General features: G+C 39.3%; 1 protein-coding gene across 2 annotated transcripts; it reads left to right on the top strand.

The window, feature by feature from the left end:
* Positions 1-963: 963 nt before the first annotated feature.
* pitpnab (phosphatidylinositol transfer protein, alpha b) lies at positions 964-21,118 on the top strand. Of its 2 annotated transcripts, XR_003221939.1 has the most exons (13): positions 964-1,223; positions 7,028-7,058; positions 11,229-11,374; positions 12,473-12,564; positions 13,202-13,209; positions 13,729-13,803; positions 14,196-14,279; positions 14,407-14,484; positions 15,047-15,157; positions 15,987-16,109; positions 17,041-17,123; positions 17,204-17,236; positions 17,630-21,118. XR_003221939.1 is itself a non-coding variant. In XM_005472224.4 (12 exons), the coding sequence occupies exons 1-11, from the start codon at positions 1,207-1,209 to the stop codon at positions 17,086-17,088; spliced, it is 813 nt and encodes a 270-aa protein (XP_005472281.1). In that variant the 5' UTR covers positions 967-1,206; the 3' UTR covers positions 17,089-17,123; positions 17,630-21,118. The 2 variants fall into 2 exon arrangements, 1 of the variants encoding a protein (XP_005472281.1); XM_005472224.4 differs by lacking the exon at positions 17,204-17,236 and having other exon boundaries at positions 967-1,223.
* The last annotated feature ends 12 nt before the right edge of the window (positions 21,119-21,130 follow it).

Genomic DNA, 21,130 nt, shown 5'->3' with positions numbered 1-21,130 from the left:
CCGGTCTTCGGGATGAGGGACTGCATGGATTAGGGATCTGTAATGCCTTGCTTGAAACGTGTGGTCCGAACGCCTCCGGGGTCCTTGAGTGAATTACAGATCAGCCTGTAATTCATGTGAGTTGTCATCGAGTGGGTGTGGAAAAGGATAATCACATCAGATGCAAGGACTCTGTTGGAAAGGGTTTAGAGCTGACGCACCGTGCGTCTGTGCCAGCGGTGATCTCCGTGTCATACTCTGATGATGGTGAATAACTACGCTTCTACGTCATCGCTGTCACGATGACGCAGAGTGTTGCACACTCTTTAGAAAAACGGTTCAGTGAACCTCATTTTGGCCGAATGCCAACATGAGGGTTTTTCATTTTTGTTATTTGTTATTCGTTTTGATTTTTCATTACTATTATTATTGCGTTAAATCTACCGTATATCTTCTTTTACCGTGTCTTATGCAATTTTTGATTGGATTTATCATAATTTCATTAACTGCTTTGGGGTCTGCTGTCTTGGTTGCTAGCACAAAACACATTTCCACCCAATAAAATCAAATATGTGTTATTTTACTCACACATACGACTCGCACCTGGTGAATTTCCGCTGTTTGTGCAGTGCGCACTTACAGGACAGGGAGGAGAGCTGAATAAAGACAGGTGTGTGGGGTGGGGCATGTTGTCTTCTAGGGACACCAGACAAAACCCTACTCAGGGGTCAGTGATGCTTTACTAGTTTGTGTGAATAAACTTGGCACGGGTCCCGCGTGATGTTTGTTAAAATATTTATTGCGACGTTTTATGGTTTTTAGTCCGCTTAAATTACCATGCAAGCTGGTTTCCTGAGGGTTGACTAACTTTTGTGTTTTTTTGTTTCAAACACTACCCTATAATTTGTTGGTGTCTGTGAGATGTGTTCTGTGGAGTTGTGGCTCTGTGGCACCACCGCAGACCACTCCCATGACGAACCATCGCTTTCTGTGTGTTGTGTTCTCTGCACAGGCCTCGGTGCTCTGCGCGTAACAGCAACGCCGCTCCGCGGCCCCGATCAGGAAGTGAATTTGAAGAAAATAAGCGACTGTGGAGGTAGAATGACATAGGGAGCGGGAGGTGGAAGAGAAGCAAGCGGAGAAAGAAGCGACTAACAGAGGGAAGAATCGACCCGCTTTCTGGACCTGTATTGGGCTGTTATCCCGGGATATACTGCACACACAAAAATGCTTATAAAGGAATAGTAAGTAGGTGTGTGTGCAAGTGAGAGAGAGTGTGTGTTAGAAAAGATAACGTGTGCGCGTTTGCCTGTCTCCCCGTCTCCTTTCACACCGCTGACATTGTGGCCAGTCGCCCGACCGGGGAATTGCAATAGTGCGGCCAGGGTGATGTCGAAACCCCGCACCTGCTCGGTGTCCGTGATCATTTTTCATGCATGCAACACTCTCGCCACCCTGAAGTATTCGCGGAATAAACTGAGAGGGAAATTTAGCGGCAGCTGTAGTTGCATCAGCAGCCGGCGTGGCTGTGCCCTTCACATCCTGCATCACAAGCCATCAGCTGAAATCGGGAGGCTTTCACTGTGGTGGCGAACAGAGTAATTCCCTCCGCTGTAGTGCTAAAATGACGGATGCTCGAGAGGAGCGGTGGTGCTGAGGGAGAAATGGCTGGCGTAAGCCGCGTCGTGCCGTGCCAGCGTCCATCCCTGTTAGCCGCTGTGGCCATGTTATTGATGCGCGGTGAAGGTGAAACGACCGATGAAGCATTCCAGCATTTGCATCTACAGGAATGGAGACAGTGAGATGGAGAATGACCCAGGGTGGATGGTTGATAAAGGAGCAGGAGCGGTGGGAGTGGGCAGGTAGAGGAGGTGGGCGCAAAGCTTGGGGGAGAAAAGGGCAAATGGCGAGGTTTTAATGCACCAGTTAGATGTTGGAGAATTTGGCTGCTGGGCCGAAAGGATGCAATGGCACACAGTGTGGTTTTGTGGCTTGAAATGGGAAAAAAATTAATTGACAAATTGTTTGAATGCGTTTTTGCGGGCCTCTGTGTAACTGACTGAGGCCTGCTCACTCTTAGCTGGTGGTTAAAATAAGGGCAAGGCCAATGAATGGCAGATGAACTGGGCTGATATTGTCCTTCAAATGGAGAAAACCTGCACGTTTTAATCATCATTGTCACACAGACAGGATATTGTTCCTTTTTTTCTTTGCTGGTGTCAGTGTGCAGTGTGTATATTAGGTTTTTTGTTCCAGGAAGCTGATGTACACCTGTTTAAAAAAAGACACAAAAAAGAACGATGTGTGCTTCCTTTAGGTGTTCTGTCTTTTAGTAGTTTCAATGAAATCCATCACCTTTTAAATAAAAAAATCCAAATACATTTGTGCTTTTTTCATATTTTTTTATCATAAACATGTTTATTGCAATTTTCTGGCAAGGTCAGACCTGAACTGTGTGGTAGAAATATCTAAAAAATTCTGATCAGAGTCTCTCTGTCACTGGTTATTGTCTTGATTTGCCATCACATCGCTCTACATTTAATCAATAAATGGCCCAGCACAAAAAGCACAGGATCAGAGTGATGGCATGCCTAAAGATCTGAAGTGATTAGGGAGACTCTGGGCCTCAGCAGCCAGCCTGGAAATTAATTAAATCAGTCACGATTAAATTCTAAATGTATTTACGCACTGTCAACACTCAAAGATGCTTGTACATGCACATCCACACACAGAGTTACGCACGCCAAGATACCATCATGAGGGTCAGGAGAAAAAGAACAGATCCATGTCCAGTTTCTTTAGACTCAGTGCTCCTCACCTGAACCACTGACCTACATCACTCATGAGCTACTTTTCTTCAGCTTAAGCACTTTGGCAGGTGTACATGCATGTAGGACCTGCTTTAGATTTTAAAAACCTGAGTAGATCAAAGGAATAGAAGCAGGAAGACGGAGGGAAAAAAGATAAAGAGGAAAAGAAGAAAAGATGAGCAATACAGGATGGGTGTTTGTTTTCTAAAGCAACAAAGTGACACCTGATCTTCCTGTCAAGACCATTAGACCAAGGAGACTTGCAGAGAGTAAGAGAAATATACACTCACCGGCCATTTTGTTAGGTACACATTGCTAGTACCAGGCTGGACTCCCCTTTTGCTGTTAGATCAAGGTGCTAGAAAATCTCAGATATTTGGTCCATATGGACAAGCTAGCATCTAGGGAAAATCGACACATTAGAGTACTGCAATATTGTATCAGTATACCAAATATTTATATTTTAATACGTTACAACACTCACAGAATACAGAAACATAACACTAGCCAAGCAAACTTGCATTAAACCCACTCAACCAAAAAACCATCCAACACTGGACACTCCTATTTCAGAGCAAGCTAAATGCTCAGTCACATGAATAAAAAATAAGACAGTAATCTCTTTGTGAAAAAATTAATGGCTGCTTGGTGATTGTATTGGATTTTTTAACATCTTGTGACCAATTGCAGCTTGTGGTAACTAAATGGTTATCCAGGTGTGTAAAGTGTTGCATGATCATGTTTGATTGCAAAGAGATTGCAGAGGTTGCCTGATTGGAGGCAGCTTTTCCGCAAACAGTTGCGGTCTAACTTGGATTAACTGCAACCACTCTCAGAGAGATTGCTGAAGGTATGCAAATAGTTGCTTTCTAAATTATAAATGCAGACAGATTGCCAGCATGTTGCCATCAGTCTGAATGAATCTTTGTCAGTGAGTATAACTTGAGGGGACTCGACTCAACTGGATATCAGCTGGTTGTATTCTGGTTATTGTTCTGTAGAACATGAAGGCTGCTGAGAGCAAATATAGTGAGTTAAAGGTGAATTTTTAAATATAAATATCAACAGATATGTGACTTTATATTATTTATCACACCTAATTGCTGTATTATCAGAATCAAATTGAATTTAGTTGCCAACTTGTCTCCATTTAATCTCAGACTGGTAGCAGACTGACTCCATCTTATGGCCGGTTTTAGTGACAGTGTTGCTGTGCTTGACAATCTCATTTTGCAGAAAAAAATAACTGAAGAGAGATAAGCTTATCTTACTGGATAAAACAGAGATTGACAAGGTTTAACTCTGAGGACATAATTTGCATTTAAAAAGGTGATAAATCATGACGTATGTTATTGGGATACTCAGCGTATCGCAAAATGTTAAAAATCACAGTTATATCTTGTTGCAAGTGAAGTATTATGACAATAGTGTACTATGGGGTGTCTGGTGAGTCCAGCCTATATTAGCATCATACAGTTGCTGGAGATTTGTCAGATGGTCAGGTTGGCTGTGGTGTTTGAATAATGTTCAGATCGTACTCAAATGTGCTAATAAAACATCCCCCGCAACATTACACCACTCGTTTGAAGCATTGGATGGATGGATCCATGCTATCATTTTGTCTACGCCAAATTCTGACCATCCCATCCAAATGTTGCAGCAGAAATTGAGATTCATTAGACCAGGTAACATTTTTCCAAGCTTATATTGTCCAATTTTGAGTGGCTGTAGCCCTTTAGTATTAGACATGAGAGACAAATAACAAATGGTTATTTGAGTTAGTGTTGCCTTCCCATCAGCTCAAAGCAGTCTGGCCATATTCCTCTGACCTCTGACATTACCACCCCCCCCCCACAGAGAACTGCTGCTCACTGCATATTTTCTCTTTTTCGGACTACTCCCTGTAAACCCAAGAGATGGTAGTAGGGCAAATTCCCAGTATATAGTACTTTCTGAAATACTCAGACCAGCCCCTCTGACACTAACAACAGCGCCACATTCTAACTTACTTCTTTCCCTTTTAATTTGATCTTCAACAGGTCGCCTTGAATGCATCCACATTCTTAACTGCATCGAGTAATTGCCCTGTGCCTGGGTGATGAGATATTTGCATTAACAAACAGTTGAAGAGGTGTATCTAACAAAATGGCCAGGGAGTGTAGAACAAGCATTAAGACAACTACATTTCTGAGTTTTTTACACCGACGGTTAGATTTTAATATTTGCCTTAGCCACGCAGATATTTCTTTCATCATTTAAAAAGAGATGAGCAGTAATAATTTTAATGCCTCAGAAAACCCCCCCAATGTAACTGCAAATCTTGTAAACAAAAACAGAACTTATATTGGTAAATTCAAATCTCAAATGTTGTCATTTGACGTTAGGGCCAGTCCCTGCCTTCTTTGCAGCATCTGGTCTACCGGTCAGTGTTTGGCTGGGACTCAGAGCCAGATTACACTCAGTGGCGAATGGGATGTAGGATTAAGTGAATTTGGGCATATCTCACACACTCGCAGAACAATCAACAAAGCTGCATACTGTACATGTGCATTCTGTGGTCTGGGATGCAGGAGGCGGTGCAGCATGTTTAAGCTGCTGCTTTATTGTGTGCAATGTAACAGAGCCCAGATGTTGTGTGTGTTCTTGCATGTTTGTGCAAAATGAGTTTTTGCTAAGATGTTGAATTCTGAATGTGTGTGGACATCTGTGTAACTGTTAGCGTTGATGAACTGTAAAGTTTTATTTTTCCATACACATCGATGTGCCAGAGTTCTCTAATTGTGACTGTATTCATTATTCTTCATTGTAACCAATCTTTTTTTTTTAAATCAATATAAAATCCAAGAATGGGGTTATTTCATCAAAACAACAGTCCAAAGTTACATGTGGATTAATAAATTAGCATAAAACTATGAACTAGATTAGTAGATTATAGAATAGATTACCATGATAAAAATAGTAGATTTCTCAGTATAATATTTGTGTAATGGTTTGCATAGTTTGTTTAATGCAACATGCTATCTCAGCACTCCTAGTTGGATGTTTTATCATTATCTTTCATATATGTCATTTTATCAATATGAGTGAAATGCAGATTTTGCAGGACAAGTTTATTGGTGATGTGTGTATGTGGCCGTGTGTTGGGCTTCTGCATTTCCCCAGTGCCTGTAGTGATACAACAGAAAAAAATTAGACACAGCAGTTATTGGAAAAGGCAAAACAAAAACAGCAGATGAACCAACAAATGCCGCTTGTATGAGAGAAATCTGATGTCTGTTTATGCAAGTCAATTTGACTGTTTTCATTCACATAGCTCGTATAAACATTCAAGCATTTTTTTGTAATTAAGCAACAGCAAAAAGATCATGCATTGTTTTTTCATGGTTCAGTGGTACGAGGGTCACATTTAAATACATTAAATTTATACTAAATGGAACTTTTAATATTTTTATTTTTTCCAAATGTCTCATATCCATGCACACAAGGATAGATTTGTTAGATTTGTCATTTACTTCATCTTAAAGAATAACTTCTGAACAACACGTGTTATACGATGAATTGAAGTTTAGCTGCTGTCACACTGCACATCCAGATAAAGGCTATTATCCTTTGCTGACACGGCACAACGAAAAGGGTGTGTATTTGAGAAAAATTGGCATTCCAATAAATATTAAGCTGAATAGTTAAAGATGGCCTCTCATGCTGAGAGAGCACAGAGGAAGTTCATTTCCCGCCAAAGGCATAAGAAAACACCTTCCTGGGGATTTGTACTCAGACAAGTTCAGTGTGCTTTACAGGGGCAGTTAAAAAAAACTCAACATAGAGATTCTGACAAACTTGAATTGTTCCATTGTAGCATGAAAATAGCAAAATAGCAAAATTGTCTATTTCCTATGAGAAATCCCTATGAGGAAAGCTGTGGTGACAGTGGGGAGGAAGAACTCACTTTTAAAATAAAGAGCCCACTGGCAGAAACAGACTCAGGGGCATGTTGGAGACTTAAACTTCAACTGTAACATCACAACCAAACACATTTTGAGTTTTTAGCGCATTAAAAGAAGCATCTTAAACAGTTTAAACAGAATCATCTGGATTTTTATGTCTTTTCTTGTTCATCATATTCGGTGTGAATGGAACTGTGCTGCATGTCTGCCCATTGTTCAGTATACATTACAAGCATGAGTTCAGTTTTAGTGTAACGTTCTGAGTAATTTCACGTATTCTTCCCTCTTTTCCAGTCGAGTGATTCTTCCTATTTCCGTGGAAGAGGTAAGTGCAATCTCAGTATATTTCAATGTGTGTAAGTGTCTCTGTGTGTTAGCGAGATTTGCTCAAGGCTCAGCCTATGTTATCTGAATTTTTTTTTTTTTTAGCGTCTGTTTACTCAGAAGCTGTATCATTAAAGCTCCTCTCCTTTGGATTGCTTTGTGTGTTTACATTTTTGATGCCCACATGTTCTAACACATTTTTCATATATCCACACACATCCAGCCTGCATAGGAAAATCCAGCTTAAGAGAATCTCTTATCTTAGATAGACCATTGAATCCACACAGTATTTCACTGTCCTTACACTCTGTGTCTGTGTCCATCTGTCGTGTCCTGTCATCACTTCCATTGCAGTCTGCCTGTCTATTCAGGCCTGCATTGTAAATGAGTCACCTGAAACTGCTTCCATGACATCACGCTTACCCCCCACCTCCTTTTTCCTCAGCCTTTATATTTTTGGAAAATTAAAGCAGTCTAATCTACTTTTGGTAGAGACCTATGACTAATACTGCGCATTTATGACAAAATATTAAAATACATTTAAATCACTTAATCTTACTGTAGCTTAAAGCATCGGTGTGAAGCGCCAGTGCGTGCTCAGACGCTGCAGTGTGCCACATAAATGCCAGATCAGTCACGGGAATTCAAGAATTCAAATCTGAGACTTGACCAAATCTTCTGTTTCATATTTTCGTTTAAAATCAAAACCACGAAGCAGTGGAGTGAGAAATAAGTAACACTGATTTCCTCCGAAGGCGTTTTCAGATTTAAATGTTTCTTCTCTTAACTGTGTCTGTTTGTAGACATTATCTTATTATCGCCTATTATATCTCTTAATAATCAGGCAGATTTCCTCTAAAGCACAAGAAGTGGACACTGTGTCACAAACAGATGCTGAAAAAGTACTGAAAAGGAAATATTTGAGTTAAATGTGACAAACCTAATCCTAAAGACAGTTAACCAACAGTCCCTTGAATCACATCCCTCGAGCATGTCTGTTTCCTTCTCTAAATTCAGACTCTCTGAAGCAGCAGTCTTCAGTTATTTGGCATTTCACTCAGTGAAACAGGGTTTTTTTTTCAGTGAGACTGTACTGACTGTCAGAGCCTGGTGGTGGTAAAACCTCCCTGAAGAATTTTGCTGAAATTGAATTTCCTGTTAACTTCTTGCCAAGGGGCACCGTTTAAGATAAAGCTTATCAGTACTTTATTTGCATGAAAAGTAGAAAGTTCTGGCATAACTGGACAAAAACTGATCCCACAAGGCAAGGTCGAGTTATAATTGTCCAACGCTGTTACCCAGGAGGCTTTGCTGTTCCTGCATCCCGTTTTTTCAGTGGATAGCTAGAGTATCCGTGCCTGTTCAGAGGGAACCGTCTCCAATGTCCATTTGGCTTTCCAGTTTTTTTGGTTTGTTAGTTTTTTTCTCAGCAGATGTGTCATTGAATAAACTCTAAGAAGCAATCATGGTCACGCTCACTGCTTATTTAGAAAATGTAATCGTTTGCATATTTCAAGAAGGTCAATTAAACCTCTGTGGCTCATTTCATCTTCTTTTTATTGCTGCTGCTGTTGCAGAGTAATCCTTTTTTCCAGATGAACAAAACCAACTTTCTGAAATCTAAAACATCTGGCAGTCACAACTCATCACTATGTTTTTGCAATGAACAGAGTGATCTGTGGGTACAGATGTGCAACCTGTCCAAAATGCAGCGGCACACCTTTTAACTGGTACTAGAAGGTTTGATTCTATTGCCCCGATCCTTGCTGACCTACATTGGCTGCCAATCAAATATCAGATTGATTTTAAGATTTTATTGCTTACATTCAAAATCGCAAATAATATTGCACCTTGCTGTTTAACTGAACTTCTCAGCCTAGGTCCCGGCTGAAAACCAGAGGTGATCGTGCCTTTGCCATTGCTGCACCCAACCTCTGGAACAGTCTTCAGGCTCATATTCGCACATCGGAATCTATTCAATCTTTTAAAACACAATTGAAAACATATTTATTTGATCTTGCATTTCTGGTTAGTTAGTGATTTATCGGTTGTACACTTTGTACTTTTATCGCATTTGTATGTAATTTTAACCAATTGTGTTACTGGGATTTTCCAGTTGATATTGATGTTGATTTTACCTAACTTTTACACTAGGAGTGAAATATTTGTCTTAACATAGTACTCCCGGGTTAATTAGTGCTTTGTTTTGTCTGGAAAAGTATTTGTACTCTACTATCATACCCCTATGTGATTAATTTTATTTCATATTTTACTATTGAGAAGTACTTTGGTGTACCTCTGGTCTTTAAATGTGCTATATAAATGAAGTTGTATTGTATTGTACCTAAAGATAAGATAAGATAAGATAAGATAAGACAAGATAACTCTTTATTGTCATTGCACAGTCATACATAGTACAATAGTACAATGAAATTGGAAAACTGTCCTACGTCGGCACTACATATAACACAACACGACACGATACAACACATCACAACGCAACACAAACAACACAACACAGTATATTAACTTAGTAATAAAAAAAGAAGAAGAAGTGTATGTGTATTGCACACTGTTATTATTGCACATTAATTATTATTGCACCTTGTTATAAATATAAATATTATTATTGTTATTGTTTTAAACATTGTTACCTCCCCCCCAAAAAAGGTAACAATAGCCAATCAGGTCACCTATTTGCATTGATTAGGGCTATTGCCCTGTTGTAAAAGCTGTCCTTGAGTCTGTTTGTCCGGGACCTCAGCAGCCTGAACCTCCTGCCAGACAGCAGCAGCTTAAACACCCGATGTCCTGGTGAATCCACCCCCCACATACTGGTCTAGTTACCTTCAGCAGAACTAGTGCTGCGAGATGAACCAAACTTATGTTTAAACATTTGGCTTCAATTCACCATCCCCGTTAATTTCATAGTTCCTGCTCTAATTATACGAGGTATCTAAAATTACTACCTAAGGCATGACTTCCCTAAGGCCTCTCACTGGACTATCAACACTAAATTTCAGAGAAGGCTCATCTTTGAGCTACATAATTTACAGAAGACAGGCAAATCATTTGATAAGGGAGAAAACTGAAAGTTGTTGACTATATAAAAATGTAATATGAAGTGTAATGTTTTAATGTTAAAAAGTCCAGCTAATTTACAAGTAAATTTACTATTTACAACCTTTAGAGCCAGACAGAGGCAGGAATTTTGCTGTTGATTTACTGTATACCAACATTCACTGCCTGAAAGTGAAGTGAGATCTTGTGTACCATGCTCACTTGAGGTTCATGGAGAGACAGGAGAGCATTAGATTACCACTTGACTCCATCGTGAGATGTTCTGTCAAGCTTAGTTATTTCTGTGCGCTATAAATGTATGTATATGTATAAAAACGTGCCGTGGCAGGAGCAGCATATTTCTTCAGCCTAAGCATGAGTTTTAGTTGAGATTACTGAAGATTGTCAAATCCTCTTTGTTCCCTGCTTGCCAGGTTTTGCTGACCGCAAGAGAAACTTGCATTGTGTGTAAACACATAATCAGCGTTTTCATCATTTGATTTTAGTGAATGACACAGAAGGGCGGGAAGTCATACCCGCAAACGGTTGAATACAAAGAACAACTTTTATATGTCTCCTGTTAAAAGGAAAGAATACATAATAAATCAGTTTATCCCATCGTTGCGATGTTGTAAGCATGTCTGCGTTATGGTCCAGCTTTGTGCAGAGGTTATATGTGGATTAGAGGTGATTAAGAAATGAAAGAGCCATTGTCCTGCGCTTAAACAATCACATGCACACTTGGGATCAGGGAGAGGGGGATGAGATGAAGACAGAGGCGTGAGACTGAGAAGTCGTGAAAGAGAAAAACAGTCGGGTGCAACATAAAAGTAGACAGGATGAAAATAAAATGTGGAGAGCAAGCATAAGTATATGGGAGAGATTATGAGAATTCAGAAACAAGGAGAGGAATATGGAGCAATCAAGGAAAAGATCAGAAGAAAAAGATGAAATGCACATGAAAAAATACACCTGTGTTTCACTGTGAAAGCGCACTCATCTGGGTAATAATACATTGTAACTTCAGCAGAGGAAGTAGCTTTTTATTTGTCCCTTTAAGCCACTTTTTTACATCAATCCAACTATTTTTATATATTTTTGTTTTTTCCAGTACCAGGTTGGCCAGCTGTACTCTGTGGCTGAGGCCAGTAAGAATGAGACGGGTGGAGGAGAAGGAGTGGAGGTGCTAAAAAATGAACCCTATGAAAAAGATGGAGAGAAGGGACAGTACACACACAAAATATACCATTTGCAGAGGTAAGTATTTGTACAACAGGTTTGCAGTTCCAGACGATGCAGAAGAAGTTCATAGAAAGTCTGCTGCATCCGATTCATTCATTTTTCTATTTCATATATTTCTAAGTCTATTATCCCGTTACTTCAAAGTCTTAATTATATTTACTTCAGCTTCATTATATAAAGCAGCAGTTAACAACAAGGACACCATCAAGAGCCCTAATAATCTGATGATCCCCTATGAGCAAACTCTTGGTGACAGTGGAGAGGAAAAATTCCCTTTTAGAAGGAAGAGCCGTCTGGAAGAACCAGACTTAGGGATCGATTGGAGGGGAAAGAGAATACATAAAATAGTAGCACAGCATAGCATGTAAAGTGGCAAATAAACACTTGGGCAGTGGAGACATAATCAGTAAATTATAGCAACACTAAGCACTTCCCACCCCAGAGAATATTTCTCGTGAATCCCAAGTGGGAGCTGGTTTCACAGGAGAGAAGCCTGATAGCTGAAGGCTCTGCTTCTTATTCTACTATAGTAAACCTGTACTCTGACACTGGGATGCTTTACTGGGATAATGTTTTACTATGAGGTCTTTAACATTTGGCATGATCATTCAGAACTTAGTTTGTTTATCGTTTAGCAGCAAAGCAAAAACAGAAGGAGAAATTTGATCTCTCATTCCAGTCCATGTTAGCACTGTGGCTGCAGTGTTTTGGATCAGCTGAAGGCTTTCCAAGAAGCTTTTAGGAAAACCTGATAGTAAGGTTAAGTTTCTGGACTGTTTGCTCACCTACAAAGATCTAATATGCTGATAGCACTCTGATGCGTGTACAGTAAGCTACCAAAAGCAGCCACGTGTAGTTTCTGCCTATCAAGGTTTTACTGCTTCTGTTGCTTTAGATCTTTATAGTTGGCATTCATATGTATTATAGCTATTTATGTTTATATTGGAAAGCTAAATCTAAAGTTTAATATAAAGGACTTGGTCAGGTAAAGGAAGGTTTTGCTGTGATGCTTAAGACCTCCAGTATGAGAACCTATAATAAAGTTAAATAACTGAAATAAAAATGCTTTAAAATTAACTAGGCTTGTTTTCTCTTCACTCCTCTGCCCTGCAGTAAAGTGCCATCATTCGTCAGAATGTTGGCTCCAGCTTCAGCTCTCAATATCCACGAGAAAGCCTGGAACGCGTACCCATACTGTCGCACAGGTACGACACACATACACTCAGAGACACTTTATACCAGCACACAAAATGCTCAAGCTCTGTGCAAACAAGTGTTTTTTTGGTAATATTCACCACATAAAATACAGATTCAGTTTGTGACATATATCAGAATCACGTGTTTTTGTAGCTCGGGGATGCCTCGCTCAGCGGATTTTATTTGTAAAAGAAATATATCTTTTTTTCTTTTTTTGCTTGTTTAATAGGGGTTTAAGATAACTGATTTAAATAATGGCGGTACACATTCAACCGCACACTCTTGCTAACGGTGTGTCTCTGGGTCTTTGTCACCTTGAAAGAGTAGCTGAATAATTTACTGTATGCCCAGAGAGAAGAGCCGTGCAATCACTCGAGCCTTTCAGGCTGAGATCACACACAGCCTGCCAGTTGCCAGACAGCCATCTGTCATACAAACACACAGAACAGGCAAAGGCACAACCTGTACCTACACACACACACACTGACAACTGTTGTTTAACAATTCCTCGTGACATCTGTACATTGTCCAATACTGTTAATGCGTATTGGTGATGTTTCGTAGCATTTTCAAATGTTCCTCAACTCAACTATTCTTGTGTTTCTCTCTGTCTGCTCCTGCACTGTCTGCCATCGGGCTCTGCAGTCATCACTGTAAGTATGCGTGTTTACTTTGGAAATCGTGTGTGTTGACACAAAAGACACCTCAAACCTTGATGCTGAGAGAGAGAGAGCGAGTTAACCTGAAAGTTGAGAAAGAAATGCGATCTATTTCAGTGGCGAAGCAGCAGGTGTAGTCAGACACCATTACTTTGTGTGTGCTTCATGTATTACTCAAGCTATGGGGACCTAAATCTGTTCACACAATGTGGAGATGTGTTTTTCTATGGGGGGGGGGGCTGCCTATTACAGAAATCATTAAAAACTTTGATGAGGACATTTTTCTTAAGGTTAAGTTTACAAATGTTTAATTATGATTAAGGTGATTAGGGTTACAGTAAGTTAATGTAATGTCTTCTTAAGTCCTGGATACACAGCTGCATGCACTGGTGTGTGTGTATATGAGAACAGGAGTTAGGTGATATTTTAAGGTCCTTTGCTTGCTTGCTTACATATTTTCCTGAAGAATTACTCTTCCTGTTTCACTCAATTTTACTTGTGTTTTCTCTGCAGAATGAGTATATGAAAGATAACTTCTTGATCAAGATTGAGACATGGCACAAACCTGACACGGGACACCTTGAAAATGTAATTATTAATGGCGATAATGACCTTTGGTGCTACATACAGCAAGTTGAATGTCCATATTTTGAGTGGAAATAATGCAGATGGCACAAAAGTGGTTGGGTTTTTTTTACAAAATGTTTATCGGTGGTGAGGTTTGTGAAAACACAACCACCAGGTTTGTAACCTGGTGGTTGTGTTTTCTGTTGTTTAGTGGTTTCCTAATCAAAATCTGCTTTATAATTCTTATTTGAAATCCAAATTGCATCCCCCTTTTGTAGGTGCTCATAATTACTGGGACGGTGCTACTATACATGCATAAATGTAAATGTTATGTTATTAAAAAGCTATTTTATTGCCTGGAGAAACTTGCCTTCAGATACAATATCTAGTTGTGCTCCCTGTCTCTGTTTCAGGTACACGGTTTGGATGCAGAAACCTGGAAGAAAGTGGATGTAGTCTATATTGATATTGCAGACAGAAGCCAAGTGGAACCAAAGGTAAAAATGTCACTTTAAAATCAATGCAGAGACCATCACAGCATCTAGCTTTCATACTTACGTGTGTCCTTATACCTGTTGTTTATTGTGGGGCGTTTTCTTGGGGGGGGTTGCCATTTTTCTTCAGGACTACAAGCCTGAAGAAGATCCTTGCAAGTTCAAGTCAGTGAAGACAGGACGAGGACCTCTAGGACCAGACTGGAAGGTGCAGCTTTTTGTTGTAAACATCTCAGTAGGCAGAGACACATTTTACAACCACTTTAATGTTAATCACTGATGTGCAAAATACAAAATATATTTGCACTGATACTTGTTGCTTAGCAACTATGATGTTTAGCCAGTGATGATTGATCTGTGCAGAACAAAATTTGGTCATAATGCAGCATTATAATGTAGCCATAGCTACTTCTAAGGACACTAGGGTCCTGTCTTTTATCAGTTTTTCCTGAGTGATTTTATTCAGTTGAATGGTTTTAGAAGCCAGGGACAAGCTTTCATACAGCCCTTATTTACAGTTAGTATATATTCTAGTGGGTTTTTTATTCAATATTTTTAGTTTGAGAGCCTTTTTGTTATTGTCAAAAGGTGTTGGAGAAAATCAGGAGAAGTGATGACCTCTGGATTTCTAAAACCTTATTTATAGTCCTCAGTGTATCTTTATTGATTAAATATTAGTTGAATAGAGGCAAAGGTCCAGACATACAGATGTTATGCCTGAGGAACATTTGGTAACGCAAAAAAAAATGTGTTTATTTATGTACTTGCAGAAGGAACTTCCTAACAAGAAAGACTGCCCACACATGTGTGCCTACAAGCTGGTCACTGTCAAATTCAAGTGGTGGGGCCTGCAAAATAAAGTGGAGAATTTCATTCAAAAGGTTTGTTGGGAGGTTTTTTGTTTTGTTTGCTTTTTACTTTATTATTAGTTTGACATCCAGGAAGCTACAGGTCATGGCCTGCTACTGAGGAGGGTTTATTGATAAGAAAGTCATTTACATTGTTTATCCTGCGGGACATATCCTTTTTTTCCTTCCTTGACAATATCTGTTAATGGCTGTTGCACCACGGTGTGTTATCCTTTGCACACATACAGTAAATCCTGACTGCTTGAGGTAGTAATGGAAAAAGGCACCACTCACTATCATGTCTTCATGCATGCTCATTCATCCAGGTAAATAAATCCCAAAAGATTGATTCTGTTCACCTTGATGAAGCGTTTTCAGTGGGAGGAATGGTACTCCGTGAATTGTACTTATGGCCATTGATCCATGGTCACTGATCAGTGATCAATGGTCTTTGATCAGTGGAATTTGATCAGTGGTTGTTGATCAATGGTCACAATACAATTTGCTTATTAATGATCAAGAAACTGACCTCACAGCCCATTGGTCCTTCAGTGGTACTGGTTTCAGTCATTGTGCAAATGTACTGTTTATAAGATTGAGGAAACCTGCTGTCAGCTGAGACTGAAGAAGTCACTTGAATGAGTGATGAAATGTTTCTCCCAATGAAAACTCTACATCCAGATGAACAGAATCAACCTTTTAGGACTCACTATCATGTTGCACATGTATGGTGCCAGCCTCTCCATGATAAACAGGGTAAAAGATTGGAAACAGAATGAAATTACACATCTCTTATGTTAAGAAATACAGTTCCTTTAATTAATCCATAACTTTTCTCTTTATTGTTTCTGTTGTCTCACAGCAAGAGAAGCGTTTGTTCACTAATTTTCACCGCCAGCTGTTCTGCTGGATTGACAAATGGATTGAACTGAACATGGAAGACATCCGTCGCATGGAGGAGCAGACACGTAGGGAGCTGGATGAGGTAAGCCAGGCAAGATTAAACTGAACTTGATACAGTGTATCTTTTAATGAAGCATCCATATGTTTTCTACCACATACCCACAGTTCCCTTTCCCCTACCACCTCCTGCAATTCTTCTGTGGGGACACAGAGGCATTCTTAGAACAGCTGAGAGACATGGTCAATCCGGTCTGTCCTGGGTCTGCTGCACAGTTTTCTTCCAAATGGGAAAACACCTTGACTGTCTCTTTTTGTTGTATAGGAACTCTACATCTCTGAGTCCCTCCCAAATGACTGAAAAGAACCTCAGAGCTCCCTAGTCTCTCTCGAAGGGTGATCACAGACACCCCTTAAAGCAAGCTAGTTTACGCTGCTTGTGCATTATTCTTTTGCCCACTATCAACCAGTAGATATGTAGCTTTGCAACCATCATCAAATCAACAGACCCCAGCACCCAGCTGCTCTACTGGTGCTGTACCAGATTTGCCTGTCATTCTGTCTCACTCACGAACAAGCCCAAGAAGTACTTGAACCCCTCCACTTAAGATGACACCTTACTCCCAATCTAGAGCAGGAAACCCAATCTTTTCCAACTGAAAACCATGACCTCAGACTTAAAAGTGCTTATTCCCTGCTATTTAACACTTAGTACAGACCAGGTCAAGGCCATGCCACAGTTTGATGAGGCCAACACCATGTAAACACCTTGTTATAAGTAAGGCTATGATTGTAGTCCTTTGCAGACACACACACAGACATACTACTTCCGAGTCTGTCTGCTTGGAAGATGCAGTTGTTACATTTGCAGCAGCTGAACCTCTACATATTTCGCACATGTGTATCTGGTGGCCTTGAAATGTTGTGATTACTAGACACTCGAGGAGAGACAGATGTGTGCACAGACCTAAAGCAAACAATTAAAAATTCCTTGTGTGATTTTTCTTTTTTGTCAGATGAGAGTGAAGGACCCTGTGAAAGGAATGGTTGCTCTAGAGGACTGAGGCTGTATTGGACCGTGAATGCTGCTGCTCATCAGGTGAAATTATTTTTGCCCTTTGTGCGATCGTAAATTTGTGCCTTGATATGTTTGTTTAAATATTGGATTTTTTTTCCCAGTCTAGCTGCTCATTGTAACTTCCCAAATCCAAGGTGATGTGTTCGAATTGTTTACCTTGTTTGACCAGAAACCTTAGAGTATTTTTTTTTCTTCTCTAGTTAAGAAATGAACGAATTAGCAAAACGTTTGTCTTGTTTTAAGCTACACTTTATTGTCCGAGAGTCCTTTAAATGATCTCAGATATCAGTTACAGTGTATGCACATTTTTATAAGTAACAACAAATTGCAGGCACAAGAGCAGGCAGGCTTGAAATCTGAGTACATTTGAGAAAAGCATGCAACTAAATCTACATATATATTTAGTTGCATGCTAACTAAATAGTATGTGTTTAGGATGCAGCTAACTGCATGCAATTTAATTAGCATGCAATAAACAATAAAGCAGACAATGTAAGTGATGACTGTATTTCTGTCTTCTCTTTTAGATCAGAATATCCAGACACCAGCGGATTCACATCCTCCTTTTGTCTCAACTGACGCAACATCCGACCGGCCGGTCCAAAACCCACCTCTTGCAGTCCAATTTGGTTTCAGGGACCTGGACCCAGTAAACTTCCAGTTTTCAGCTGATGTTCTCCGTCCTTCCCCCCTTTCACACTCATTTGTACTTTTGGTTTGTTTTTTTAATCTAGTGTCCCCATGTTAATTGCTCTGAGGCCTCCAGTAGCAAAATTATAGATCTTGTCAGTCAGTCCTCTCTTTCTGTCTAAATTGTTCTAAACTACAGAGAATAGTGTCATTTATCTCTGCAATTTAGGATTTATTTCTATTTAAGATATCCCAGTAGTGTATATATAAAGTATATCGGAGAGTTGAATAAGTGTACTGAAGTACATATATATGTGTATATACATATAGATATATATATATATATATTAAAAAAAACAAGATTTTTAAAATGATTCAGTACATTTTGTCAGTGGATGTTTATTTTTTTCCAGATCAAGCCAAGCTGTATCTGCTCAGTGCTGTGTTGCTTGTTTGATCCTTTAATTTCTTCTTTTTTGTCATTGTATCTCCTTTTCTCCATTTGTGTCATGCAGTGTTTCCCTTTCTTATTGAAATCGATTTGCAAATCTACAAATCCCAGCTGCAAGGTCGGGATTGTGCTAAGAGTTTTGTGTTATCTCTACTATAAATCTGACCTAACAGATACGATTTTTGCCCCCCTAAATATGTTGACAAGTTCATTAGCTTTTCTGCTGCTTTGTGAATGTGTGTTTGCATATATATGTGTGTGTGTGTGTGGTTGTGGCAGGGCTTAGTGGTGTGTGTCTTTGTAACATTACTAGGTCACCAAGGTTTTCAGCTGTATTTTTCATGCCTCTTTCAGCAGATCCTCCCCAGTTTCATTTGGCTGTTCGGGGTGCTCAAAATTGCCGTAATTGAAGGTTATGTCTGAATACAAGTATACAGTAATGCATATAAATAAAAACACAGAGAGAGCAATAGCTGAGAGGGGTACTGGTAAAATGTGTCACCCTGCAAAATAAAAATATAGAGCAGACAACTGGAACAGTCATAAACAAGTGTAGGCCTGTCTCTTTTTTTATTCCTCTGTTGGTGACCTGTGCTGTCATTCTGCATCAGGTCTTGCCTTGTCATCCGTTGTGTCATCTTCAGTGGATAAATGGTGTTATCCAGCAATAGCAATAACTATCATGACACGCTGGTCTCTCCTTGGTCATTGCAGTTTTAGTAAACTGGAGCGCAAGCCTCAACTCAAGAGGGCTCAAGTTGCATCATTAAATTCCATTTTTATTGTCTTTGCATGGGTTGATTTCTCTTGTGGGATCTGAAAGTTGTTTTTAAATTTGTGTTTTGTTTTGGAGGGGATTTTTCTGGGTGTATGCATGAGTGTGAATGTGTCATGCAGGGTAGCGAGTGTCTTTGTAGAAAGTTGATCCTAGTTAGAAACAAGGAACAAATTAAGCTGCAGCGGGCACTATTTTGTTTTTCTTCTTGCTGGTGTGTGTTTGGCCTCCTTTGCCTTCCTTCCGTCCCGTCATCTACTTCACATCCTGCACATGTTTTAACAGTATGGAAAGCTTAAAGAGAAAGCAACAGATAACGAGACAAGAAAATGATTATGGACATTTTGCACTAACAAGCTAATATTAGTTCATGTAAAATAATTTAGAAACTTTAAAATAACAGATAAATAAAGCCTATTTTTTGTAGTTTATGCACAATCATTACTAAAGTACAATAATACTTACTGAATTTTGCAGTATAAATATCAATTTATAGGGTTTTTCATTTGCAATTACAAAATAAAAACGTTATCGGTCAAGTACTGTCATCAGTCAAAATGACGTCTGTCCCAAGCATTGCAAGAATTATTTCTTCCATTGACTCTTTAATTAGGATACGTCATTTGCAGAAATTTTTAAAAATGCAAAGGTTTTCTGGCAGATTTCCAGAAGTTACTCTCATGTTAAGCTACATTAATCTAAAGGACTATTACGCTGAATCTGGTTAGATTCAGGTTTTCAGTTTACAGGGAAACGTGGAGCTGAATTGAGTCAACCCTAACCCTAATTAATAAGAAAGGCAAAGCAAATGATTGACAGACATTTGAGCGTCATCTTTGAGCCTAATCTAATGTGCACACACATTACTGATGAATTATTAAAAAGGACTGTTCTTAGGATCATTAGCAACCTTGTGAACTATAAATTTTAAAAGAATAATGTTTGATCTTTTTATGTTTGCATATGTTAGATTACTTGAATAAGGCCATCATGGCAAACATTTTTCTGTTGCCTCCTCTTTGACTCCAAAACACTGGCCCTGGATATTCAATCCCTGCACCTCTCTGTCCATCAAGCGTCTCACTCAGTGTCTGTGATGGGGCTACCAACTGATTCATGGAGATTTGTGGATGTACTGTATGTACTGACTTTGTAAATAGTAAATAAATTATTGTAGATGAACACATATATATAGATCAGACTGTCCTGCCAAAGCCTACAGCACACCCTCTTGACACTTGATCCTCTTAATTAATCGCTATCTACTCAGCATTACACACCCCACGCTGGCCACAGAATCAGAAAATGTTGAGTTATAGTTGCTGAATTTAGTAGTGATAAGACATTTTGAGGAATATTGTCAACTGTAGTCATAAAAAGGCATTCTTACATATTGTTATAGATGTTTAGGCTGCTCAAGTGAAGCAGCACTTCACATTTGGAGGAAAAAATAAGAAAAGAGCCTATTTACTATTTCCTGTCCTTCATTATTCCCTCACAGGAACCACGTCTCATTGGCAGGACAGTGTATAAATATATATTTTTGTTCTGAATGTTGTACCTCTGTTGTCAGTCTCTGAACTACACTGACTTCTCTCTGCAAAGGAACGGCAGCTTGGGTCACTTCATTGATCCACATAATTAGCTGATGGCGTCGGCCCTTCGTGACGCCGGGGCACGAGTTAGACTTTGCCCTCCTGTGGTTAGCAGTGGGGGAATCGAGGGGAAATTATTCTACATTTCGGAGCAGCTTCAACTGGGTGCTGGAGCGTTGGAGCTTAAAGCTACACATGAGAAAGGACAAATATATGTGGTTGTTTGAGAACAGATACTGATGTTTTTAAGAGTCTGAACCTACAAACTTGTGAGAGAACGTGGTTTAACAGAGACAATCTCATAGTTATCTGTTGTTAGATTCCTCGATTTATAATCAGAGTATGAAACCAAATGATTCCATAATAATCCCAAACTGTTTTTAAATCGTTAAATCTCTCTTTCTCTCTTTTGCTTTCTCTCTCTCTCTCTCACTCCTGTTAACTTGTCTCCTGTTTTTCTTTCTTTTATTGTGAATTTGTGCCTTTTTGTCATTTTATCTTCTAATAACACTACTGTACATTGCAGACATAAAGAACTAAATAAAAAGAAAGAAAAGCAACTGTACATAAGTTTGAT

The sequence above is a fragment of the Oreochromis niloticus genome, linkage group LG10, assembly GCF_001858045.2.
Source record: "Oreochromis niloticus isolate F11D_XX linkage group LG10, O_niloticus_UMD_NMBU, whole genome shotgun sequence".
Classification (NCBI taxonomy): domain Eukaryota; kingdom Metazoa; phylum Chordata; class Actinopteri; order Cichliformes; family Cichlidae; genus Oreochromis; species Oreochromis niloticus.
Note: the sequence above shows the minus strand (reverse complement) of the source record. Positions and strands in the feature narration are given on the sequence as shown.

Excerpts from the sequence above, each read along its gene's own strand:
- pitpnab (XM_005472224.4), top strand. Across the intron at positions 14,485-15,046 it reads CTCTAGGACCAGACTGGAAG|AAGGAACTTCCTAACAAGAA; the intron begins GTGCAGCTTTTT and ends ATGTACTTGCAG. Across the intron at positions 16,110-17,040 it reads CACGTAGGGAGCTGGATGAG|ATGAGAGTGAAGGACCCTGT; the intron begins GTAAGCCAGGCA and ends CTTTTTTGTCAG.